At 47.2% G+C, this 11,727-nt stretch overlaps 1 protein-coding gene across 1 annotated transcript in view; it reads right to left on the bottom strand.

Moving 5' to 3' along the window:
• Nucleotides 1-2,151: 2,151 nt before the first annotated feature.
• LOC121562390 (FERM and PDZ domain-containing protein 1-like) overlaps nt 2,152-11,727 on the bottom strand; it is a gene marked incomplete at its 5' end in the record, with an annotated part of 27,727 nt that continues 18,151 nt past the window's right edge. The window contains 7 exon segments of the mRNA XM_045217301.1: nt 2,152-5,276; nt 5,278-5,666; nt 5,867-6,893; nt 6,937-7,117; nt 8,031-8,556; nt 9,142-9,403; nt 10,456-10,874. Of these exon segments, the coding sequence (XP_045073236.1) occupies nt 5,121-5,276; nt 5,278-5,666; nt 5,867-6,893; nt 6,937-7,117; nt 8,031-8,556; nt 9,142-9,403; nt 10,456-10,874 (2,960 nt within the window).

Here is an 11,727-nt window from a genome sequence, read left to right as displayed (position 1 = left end):
TAACTAAACCTCTTCATCACCATCTACTGTCTAACTAAACCTCTTCATCACTGTCTAACTAAACCTCTTCATCACTGTCTAACTAAACCTCTTCATCACCCTGTACTGTCTAACTAAACCTCTTCATCACTATCTACTGTCTAACTAAACCTCTTCATCATCATCTACTGTCTAACTAAACCTCTTCATCACCATCTACTGTCTAACTAAACCTCTTCATCACTGTCTACTGTCTAACTAAACCTCTTCATCATCATCTACTGTCTAACTAAACCTCTTCATCATCATCTACTGTCTAACTAAACCTCTTCATCACCATCTACTGTCTAACTAAACCTCTTCATCATCATCTACTGTCTAACTAAACCTCTTCATCATCATCTACTGTCTAACTAAACCTCTTCATCACTGTCTACTGTCTAACTAAACCTCTTCATCACTGTCTAACTAAACCTCTTCATCATCATCTACTGTCTAACTAAACCTCTTCATCATCATCTACTGTCTAACTAAACCTCTTCATCACTATCTACTGTCTAACTAAACCTCTTCATCACTGTCTACTGTCTAACTAAACCTCTTCATCACTGTCTACTGTCTAACTAAACCTCTTCATCACTGTCTACTGTCTAACTAAACCTCTTCATCACTGTCTAACTAAACCTCTTCATCACTGTCTAACTAAACCTCTTCATCACTGTCTACTGTCTAACTAAACCTCTTCATCACTGTCTAACTAAACCTCTTCATCACCATCTACTGTCTAACTAAACCTCTTCATCATCATCTACTGTCTAACTAAACCTCTTCATCATCATCTACTGTCTAACTAAACCTCTTCATCATCATCTACTGTCTAACTAAACCTCTTCATCACTGTCTACTGTCTAACTAAACCTCTTCATCACTGTCTACTGTCTAACTAAACCTCTTCATCATCATCTACTGTCTAACTAAACCTCTTCATCACTGTCTACTGTCTAACTAAACCTCTTCATCACTGTCTAACTAAACCTCTTCATCACTGTCTAACTAAACCTCTTCATCACTGTCTAACTAAACCTCTTCATCACCATCTACTGTCTAACTAAACCTCTTCATCACTGTCTAACTAAACCTCTTCATCACTGTCTAACTAAACCTCTTCATCACTGTCTAACTAAACCTCTTCATCACTGTCTAACTAAACCTCTTCATCACTGTCTAACTAAACCTCTTCATCACCATCTACTGTCTAACTACACCTCTTCATCACTGTCTACTGTCTAACTAAACCTCTTCATCACTGTCTACTGTCTAACTAAACCTCTTCATCACTGTCTAACTAAACCTCTTCATCATCATCTACTGTCTAACTAAACCTCTTCATCACTATCTACTGTCTAACTAAACCTCTTCATCACTGTCTAACTAAACCTCTTCATCACTGTCTACTGTCTAACTAAACCTCTTCATCACTGTCTACTGTCTAACTAAACCTCTTCATCACTGTCTACTGTCTAACTAAACCTCTTCATCACTGTCTAACTAAACCTCTTCATCATCATCTACTGTCTAACTAAACCTCTTCATCACTGTCTAACTAAACCTCTTCATCACTGTCTAACTAAACCTCTTCATCTACTGTCTAACTAAACCTCTTCATCACTGTCTACTGTCTAACTAAACCTCTTCATCACTATCTACTGTCTAACTAAACCTCTTCATCACTGTCTAACTAAACCTCTTCATCACTGTCTAACTAAACCTCTTCATCACTGTCTAACTAAACCTCTTCATCACCATTTACTGTCTAACTAAACCTCTTCATCACTGTCTAACTAAACCTCTTCATCACTGTCTAACTAAACCTCTTCATCACTATCTACTGTCTAACTAAACCTCTTCATCACTGTCTACTGTCTAACTAAACCTCTTCATCACTGTCTACTGTCTAACTAAACCTCTTCATCACATCTACTGTCTAACTAAACCTCTTCATCACTGTCTAACTAAACCTCTTCATCACTATCTACTGTCTAACTAAACCTCTTCATCACATCTACTGTCTAACTAAACCATGAAGAAGGAGAAACTAACTAACCAGTAAAGGTCAGATAAGAAGAAGAGAGGAAAGAGTCTTAACATAGTTCAGTATGTTTAATGGTGGGATTATAGCATGACAAAAGCATAGAGCAGACAGCAGTATCACTCATTCAGTCATTCACATACAGCAGTTACTTAGTTATTTCCCTGATTTTATAAAGATGCGGTTATGGTTTAGCAGGGCATGCTTAGTGAGCAGAGAGTAGGTTTATAAAATACCAGGAACTTTATCTCCCCAAAATTCCCAGGCTTTTCCAAAAATCCCGGTTGAAAGATTCCCAGAATCTGAATGTATTAAGCAGGGAATCTGGAATCCTCCAACCGGGATTTCTAGAAAACCTACCGGAATATTTCATCCCTAGCAGAGAGGAGGTTAAAACACATTGCAGCCTTCATTTAAAATATAATAGAAGAACTAGAAGTGTGAACATCAGGGTTCGGCTCCATTCCATTTCAATTCCAGTCAATTCAGATAGTACACTGAAATTCCAATTGTAATTCCAATTCTCGTCAATGCTTTTCAATGAGGACAATTTGGAATTGGAATATGGTTTGCTTTCTGAATTGACTGGAACTGAAATGGAATTGACCCCAACCCTGCTGTGCACACAGTAGTTGTGAAACTCTTTTGTCTAGATCAGCGTTTGTTCGTCAAACTTGTTCCCCAACAAGAAATATGAATATGTAAAATAATAATTTTTTCTCCCCATGTTAAACAGCAGCAAAGGGGAGAAGGCTATTTTCCATCACCTTTACCTAAACATTGAAAATGTAGAAATGTGCTATGTATTGCAATGAAATCAGGTAACACATGAAATGTAGTGTACAAGTTGGAAACAATCCTAATTTCTGAACAGTGAACATGCAGGTTGAATGAGTTTGACATCTCTTTCCAGAAACGTTCAAAGTGTGGATAGAAAAATGCAACAGCCTACCAACTAGTAAGCTTACTGTGTTAGCGGCCCGAATGGCATCCTATTCCCTATGCAGTGCACTACTTTAGACCAGGGCCCATAGGGCACTATACTGGGAATAGGATTCCATTTGGGACACATCCTGTAAATGTAAAATGGCCACCATTTTTACAACCACATAACGTTAGGCTTGTGTGCTAATTCTCTACACGTCCCCCAAAGTGTACACTCCCTGCGTCCCCTTCCTCCCCGCATTAAAAAAAGTAATACGCAGACATCAGCATTCAGCTACTAGGTTTATAAAATATCATACACAGTGATGAACCTTTACACGGTCCGTCCCTACGTAGTGCACTACTTTTGACCCGAGCCCTATAAGCCCTGGTTAAAAGTAGTACACCATGTAGAGAAAAGGGTGCCATTTGGAACAGCATTTCCCTCCTTTTTTTGGTTTTGTAAACGGTCGACATTCAGATCCCCGCCCCCTCGACTGAGGGTTGGTCATGTGACCAGACCGCCTGTCATTTATTCAGAGAGAGAGAGAGAGAGAGAGAGAGAGAGAGAGAGAGAGAGAGAGAGAGAGAGAGAGAGAGAGAGAGAGAGAGAGAGAGAGAGTATCAAATAAAACCTTCCACTGACTGATCAGCCAGCCAAATAATAACACAATCAACATGACTGTACCTTTCAGCCAACTCTGATGGAGTGTGTGTACCAACCTGGATCCTCTTTTCTGTAAACACACCCATTCCCTCTACATTCCTATTTTTCACACCTCACACCACTACCATACAGAATCAATAATCACAGGGATAACATCACAAATACATAATAAATTAAAACAAATAAATAATGGACATTCAAATATAATAAATTAGTTAAATACTACATTAACGCAAGCAGGTTGGCTTTGAGTCCAGAGATTGTCATTGCGTGAGGCTTCTTGCAGTTTGGTGATGATGCTACATATGTCCAGTTTATCCCTCCTTGTGTAGTTGCCGTGGGTTACAGCACTTGCACAGCATACTGTAGGTTACTGTTTAAAATGCTTAACAGTCATTTGGGACCTGTTATATGGAACGCCATTTGGGTTTTTGCGTGTCAAAAAAAATATACATGTCAAATAGTGTAAGCTTGTTGAACATTCAGGACCTGAATATGACTGCACGTCACATATTTTTTACGTATCTATTACACATTGATTACACTATCACTCGTATTTCATGTCACAACGATTCATCGATATGTATGCTATGATGCTGGTAAAGTTTTGTTATTAAAAAAGCGAGCTAGCTGATGGATGCAAACAATGTTCTTCCCAAAAAACATAGCAAAACAACATAATCTGTTTCAGTAGCTATAGTTAGCTAGCTAACTACCTAGCTAGGTGTCATCATCTAAAAGTACCCTAATTTATAAGAACCCTTGGTGCTAGCTAGGTACCAAGCTAAAGCTAGCTAGCTACACCAGAAGTTGCCGTCAAACAAATAATGCCTTATTACCAACGCGGTATTGTAAACACATCGTTTATGGCCCGTGTGTGCTTGTTTGCAGACTTTTTTTTGTACCGTTTATACAGTGCTACTGATAGCAGTGGTGGAGCTTGTCTTGCATGTGCAAATTCAACACACACAACATTCATAATAGAATTGTGTTATTTGACGTGTCAAATTAAAATCTTATTTAACGCGTCAAATAGTCTTATTTTATGTGTATATTTTTTGACAAGCAAAGACCCAAATGGAGTTACATACTGTTATGACATAACTCTTATGTCTTCCAGTGTGTCACATGTTCCCTGTGATGTCACACAGGCACTTTGTGATGTCACAGAGGTTCCTTATTTATGATGTCACAGAGGCTCTCTATGATGTCACAGGAGATCATTAGAACCGTCTTGTTTCATCCCGTCTTGTTTCATCAGTCTCATCTCTCTCTCCTTTCAATTGTGCTTCTTCTTTTTCTTCTTCTTCTCTACGTGGACTTGTTCCAGTTCAGACATTTTTTCCCCACTCAGCCGGATGACTGACTGATTGTCTGGCGACCCTGTGTAGTGGGTCTAGAGGTCAGAGTTGAAAGGTCAACCGATAGGTTGTTATAGGGGTCAGAGATCGTTGGTTCAGTTCAGAGGGCGGTGAGTGTGCGGAACAGCTGTGTGAGGCAGAAGACGGAAGCAGTGAGGGCGGTACACTGCTTGGCAAGGAGCTTGGTGCTGAGGTCATGACAGCGTCCGCCTCCCGCTCGCGCCTCTCCGCCGCCAGCTACAAACTCCCGGTACGTCCCTGGCCACGCCCGCCAGCCCAGCCAGCGCCTCAGCGTTCCTCCGGTCGCACCGGTCGCACCCGGAGAACCACAGGCACATGCCGGCCATGCCCACCAGGGTCTTGAAGCTGTCGGACAGGGACAAGAGCATCTCGTCCGGGGTCTGCCCCACCCGGACCACCTTTTGACAGCCGGCCATCAGCCTCCGGGGCCTCCCGTGGAGAAGACGCTTGTTCTCTGAGAAGTGGGTGGCGCAGGTCTCCCTTGGTGCCTCCCCTCTCCCCCATCCTCCCTCCCTGCAGGAGGGTGATAAGCTCGTCCCACGTCGCTCCGGATAGTCTGGAACCCTGCGGGGGGCGGTGGGAAGCGGCGGTGGCGTAGTCGGCCGATATCGTCCTGGAGACTGGACTGGGACAAGAAGCAGTTGGATGGGGAGAGGAGCGGGGAGAGAATAGGGGAGAGCTCCATGGAGGAGGGGGGGGGCATGACAGAGCGAGGGAAGGAGGGAGAGAGGAGGGAGGAGGGAGGGGAGGAGGAGAGGAAGGAGGAGAGAGGTGAGAGAGGGAGGGCCAGCGCAGAGGAAGAGGGTTGGGAGGCGGGAGGAGAACTTGTCCGGCAGGAGAACTCGTAAACTGTCAACTCATCGTCGAAGCTGTCACCCCCACTGAAACAGTTGGTATAAACTAGCGGTGGCGGACACCTGCATGCCTCCAGGGGCGTCTGCACCCCCTCCAGGACCACCTCGCACCCCGACACCAGCACCGAACTACACCCTAAATCAGGCTTCTCCAGCGGGTAGGATTCCATGTGGGCCTGGTTGGGCTGGGTCTCACAGGTGGAGGTGAAGACCCCACAGCCTGTAGTCAGGGTGTTCAGCAGGCCTGCCTCCTCCCCTGGGGGTTTACAGAAGCTGTTTCCCCCGAATGGCCGTCCTCTCATGTTATAACCAGGGAAGCTGAGCCCCGGTCCATTCAGACTCTGTGTGGTCACCACTATAGCAGAGGGGCAGGAAGACAACGGAGAGGACATTTTGGGGTCTAGGGACAGCGGTTCAGGGCAAGGGTCTGTCTTGGGTTCTACTCTGATTGGGGGAGGATTAGAAGAAGGGGAATTCAGACTCTGTGTGGTTACCACTAAAGCAGGGGGATTAGAGGACGATAAGGCGGCCATTTTGGAGTGTATGGATAGTGATTCATGTTCTGGTTTGGGCTCTACGCGTATGGGCACAGGAGAGGAAGGACAGGAAGGTAATGGGGCGGCCATTTTGTGGATAGTGGGGCTTGGGGAGAGTAGTTCAGAGACTGGTTTGGGCTCCAGACAGATAGGTGCTGTAGCCATAGGAGGGGTGGTTTCCACTGTAGCAATGGGACAGGTAGGCAACTTGGCAACCATTTTGGGTTCTGGTTTGGGCTCTACATAGATGGGTGCTAAAGGAGGAGGAGGGGAGGATCCGTAGACCATCACAACCTTCTCGACCACCTCCTTGACCTCCGACACCGTCAACCTTGTGATTTCCGCCCCGGCCGTCTCCACGACAACCTCGCCAACCTCCGATTCCGTCAGCGTGACCTCGGAATCATCCGACTCCGCCAACGCCACCCCCGGAATCTTTCGAATCCTCCACTGTCGCCACCGCTGTGACATCGTCGTCCTTGGCGGTTTCGGTTGTGACCGTTACCTCAGTCTTGTCGCTGGTGGGCTCCTGAGAGGGGCTCCTGGTGGTGCTGCCCACCCCAGAGAGGGTGAGGGTTTCCTGGGAGCGAGATAAATAGAGGGGCAGGCTCTGGATCTTCCCCGTAATGTGGAGGCCGAGAGGCTTTGGCCGATGATGCCCGGTGAGCAAGGCCGGAGGAGGAATCCTGTTGTAGGTGATATGGGAGACTCTTTGGGAATGTTAGCCATAGCTGAGTTAGCATTAGCTGAATTAGCATTAGTCATAGCTAAGTTAGCATTACCTGTAGAATCAGTGCTAGGTGTAGGGGAATTCATTATAGCATTAGCTTCATCGTTAGCCATAGCAAAATCAGAGTTAGCAGTAGCTAAATCAATGTTAGTGTTAGCTATAGTGTTAGCCATAACAGATTTGATGCTATTTGAATCTTTGTGATTAGCAGTGGCTAAATCAGAGTCAGAGCTAGCTGTAGCCTCAGTGTTAGCCATGACAGAATGAATGCTGGCTGTAGCTACAATGTTAGCCGTAGCAACATCAGTGTTATCAGTAACAGAATTAGTGCGAACTATAGCTTCATCTTTGTTAGTTTCTGCTTTCACTATGCTTGTCAGGTCCTGGTGACTGATAGTGAGTTTTATATGGACTTGAGTCAAGCAGCTATTGTCCTTCTCTCTGTCTGAGAGTGTGAAGGGTTTGGGTTGGGACCCCACATCCACATCCTCGCTATCCCTCTCTCCCCTCTCCGTGTGGGGGATGGAGGGGGCTGGGAGAGGTGGTAGTGGAGAGGTTGGGGGAGGAGGAGCCGGAAGGGGAGTCACGCTCTCCTCACCACCAGCCACATCCTGTTCACCCCCTGTGTCCCTCCCATACACACCTGGATGGGAGATACTTATTTGGGGTATGAAATAAGCTTCCTGACCCTCGTCTTTCGTTAGACACAGAGGTCGTCTACTAAATTGGGACCCCCTAACGGAGGGTGGACCTTCAGAAATGAGTGAGGGCTGTCTCCTCTCTCTGTCTCTCTCCCCCTCCTCCCCCAGTTCCTCCCCCTCTCCCCCTCCTCTTCCTTAATCTCAGTCAGAAACATGTGACATGTGAACGGTCCTGCCCCTGCTTCTCCACCCCCTTCCTCTTCCTCCATCTCTCCCTCCTCCCCGTCTCCTCTCCGATCAGTGCTCTCCTTGCCGTCTGGTTCTACTCTACAGCGTACAGCTGTGATGGAGGAGGAGGCTGCCGTCACCAGGGCCGTGACCGATTTGGACTCCATCACGTCGGGCTCTGTCTCCATGGACTTCCGCCTGCTCCTGGAGCTCCTATGGAGTTCAGCCTTCGGGTTATCAGGCGCCCGTGGATCTCCAGGTCCCTGGTGGGACCCCTCTCGGGTGGGCTTGGTGAGGATAGGCTTGGACTCGAGCTGGAATGCCTCCCCCTCAGTGTGGCTCAGAGAGGAGACAGTAGGACATGGGTTCTGGCTCTGCTCAGAGGGTTCTGGGTCCAAACTCAGCAGCTGGCTTTCGTCTGAGCTCTCTGTCCGGTTCTGTACCCGGTCCGGATACTGATCAGGAACGTGATCTGGGTTCCAGTCCATGTTCCGCTCCTGGTTTTGGTCCGGTCCAGGGTAGGAGACTGTGGAGGTGAAGTCAGTCTGCATGAAGGAACGCCGTTTCTTCGATCTTTTCCTAGAGAGCCTGGAGAACATCTCTCTGCCTCGTCCTCCTTCTCCTCCTCCGGTAGTCTCTCCCTCTCTCCCCTCCTCTCGTTCATCACTCCCTCCTTCCGTCAGGTTGATTCTGATGTCACTCAGGCTCACAGTTTGCTGTGCCATTCCGCTTGCCATCTCGGCTGAAAAATCTGAAAACAAATGACAACTTTATGTGACTAAAGAAATCTGAACAAACCTAACATATTTAAATACTTCGCAGCTATGTATTGACCTCAGGTCATCAGGAATTAAAACCTTTCATCCATTTAATCTAATTAATCTCTCTTTATATATCACTAATTAACTGGAGAATATGCACTATGCTTCTCACAGTTTGATCTAATATGACAAGTTTCAGTTCTTCAAGTTAACACTTAAAAACTAAAGCTGTTAAGTTGTTAACACAATATCGAACCTAGTGCAATACAGTTCATAACACTACCAACCTCTAGGCATCTAAGAGGGAACTAACTATTATACATTACAGTACAGTAATAACCCTGACACACCTCTGGACACAGTCCCTGATGTTGGGTCTTCAGGCGAGGCGAACCGATCCCTCGCATCAAAGAACTCCTCGTCAGAACTGCTGTCTCCGAACCCTGGCGGCGGCTGGAGGATGGGCACGGGCTCCAGGGTCAGGACCGCCCCCTGCTCTTCCTCACCACCACCACCCTCCTCTTCCTCAGCCTTAGGGTGAGGGTGGGTGAGGCTGCATGCGCTGTCGGGGGTAACGTTAGGGCAGATATTGTAGTAACACCTTGCATCGCTCTGCTCGAAGGTAAACACACAGTCCATACGTGAGGAGGAGGAGGAGGAACGGGGACGTCCGGATACGGAAAATAACTCCTGTCCACCTCCTTCATCACTCCTCCTCCTCCTCTCTTCCCCTCTTCTGCTCCTCCTCCTCATCGTCGCTGGCCTCCGGAGGACTGGGGAGGTACTCCAGCATGAGAGAGAGCTCAGCATAGTTCAGGTTCTCAGAGGGTCAACCACGGGGTCACACGCTTCAGAGTTCACGGGGTCAGGGGTCATTGGAGAATAGTGGGGGGTCGACCCGGCTCCATTGCCCGATCTCCTCCTCCTCCCCCTCCTCTCCTCCCTCCTCCTCCTCTCCACTCTCCTGCCCCTCCTCTCGGGGTGAGGATGCACCCCCCTCGTGGGTGAGGCTGGGGGTGGGGGGCTCCACTGTGAGGCGGAAGGGAGGGGTGAGGGAGGGAGGAGGAGCAGGCGATCAGGTCATCCTCCTCCAGAGCATCCAGGGAGTCACTGGAGATGCTGGTCATGAAACGAGAGTCAGTACGACACCAGTCCGATGCCTCCTCTGATACGGACGGGTGCTCTTCTGTCATAGCTCTCTGAACCTCCCCTCCTCCTCTCTCCTCCCTCTCCTCTCCCCTCTCCCTCCTCCCTCTCTCCTCCTCTCTCTCCTCTCCCTCTCCTCCTCCTCTCCTCCTCTCCTACTCCTCTCTCCTCCTCTCCTCTCCTGTTCCCTCCTCCTCTCTCCTCCTCTCCTACTCCTCTCTCCTCCTCTCCTCTCCTCTCCCCTCCTCCTCTCTCCTCCTCTCCTCTCCTGTTCCCTCCTCCTCTCTCCTCCTCTCCTACTCCTCTCTCCTCCTCTCCTCTCCTCTCCCTTCCTCCTCTCTCCTCCTCTCCTCTCCTCTCCCCTCCTCCTCTCTCCTCCTCTCCTCTCCTGTTCCCTCCTCCTCTCTCCTCCTCTCCTCTCCTGTTCCCTCCTCCTCTCTCTCTCCTCTCCTCTCCTGTCCCCTCCTCCTCTCTCCTCCTCTCCTCTCCTCTCCTCCTCCGCTCTCCTCCTCTCCTCTTTCATTCTCTCTTTCTCTGTCGTCCTCCTGCATTCCTCTGTTCTCTGCTCCTAGTTGTTTCTCAGACTTCTCCTCTCCTCCTGCTTCAGTGTCTTTCTTTCTCTGGTCCCCTACTCCTCCCACCTTCTCCTCTATTCTCTCGTTCTCTCTGTTTTTTCTCTGTGGAGACATAGTTCCGTATTTCATATTTTTCTCTTGTTCTCCTTCTCTCTTCTCCTTTCTCTCGTTCCCCTCTTTCTCCTTCTTTTTCCTCTCCTCTCTCTCCTTCCTCTCTTTTCTCTCCTCTTTCCTCTCCTCCATAATGCGTCGTAGACCGACAGGGTCTGATGCGGTCCGCTTGTTGTTATGGGATACAAGGGAGATGAGGGTGTCCATGTCTGAGGAATCATCCGAGTCACTGCCACACCGCGACACATAGCCTATGGACACACACACACACACACACACACACACACACACACCATGAGAACATGAAACCTTGTAACACATAACATAATGATATTCATGATTTAATTATCTATCAGCTTACAGTATATACTGCACTATCCGACACACAGATACAACCTAGTTCTACTGTCTGACTCACAGACACAACCTAGTTCTACTGTCTGACTCACAGATACAACCTAGTTCTACTGTCTGACTCACAGATACAACCTAGTTCTACTGTCTGACTCACAGATACAACCTAGTTCTACTGTCTGACTCACAGATACAACCTAGTTCTACTGTCTGACTCACAGATACAACCTAGTTCTACTGTCTGACTCACAGATACAACCTAGTTCTACTGTCTGACTCCATAGATACAACCTAATTATACTGTCTGACTCACAGATACAACCTAGTTCTACTGTCTGAAACACAGATACAACCTAGTTCTACTGTCTGACTCACAGATACAACCTAATTCTACTGTCTGACTCACAGATACAACCTAGTTCTACTGTCTGACTCACAGATACAACCTAGTTCTACTGTCTGACTCACAGATACAACCTAGTTCTACTGTCTGACTCATAGATACAACCTAATTATACTGTCTGACTCACAGATACAACCTAGTTCTACTGTCTGAAACACAGATACAACCTAGTTCTACTGTCTGACTCACAGATACAACCTAATTCTACTGTCTGACTCACAGATACAACCTAGTTCTACTGTCTGACTCACATATACAACCTAGTTCTACTGTCTGACTCACAGATACAACCTAGTTCTACTGTCTGAAACACAGATACAACCTAGTTCTACTGTCTGACTCACAGA

The sequence above is a fragment of the Coregonus clupeaformis genome, unplaced genomic scaffold (assembly GCF_020615455.1).
Source record: "Coregonus clupeaformis isolate EN_2021a unplaced genomic scaffold, ASM2061545v1 scaf1002, whole genome shotgun sequence".
Lineage (NCBI taxonomy): Eukaryota > Metazoa > Chordata > Actinopteri > Salmoniformes > Salmonidae > Coregonus > Coregonus clupeaformis.
This window is presented reverse-complemented; position numbering and strand designations above follow the sequence as displayed.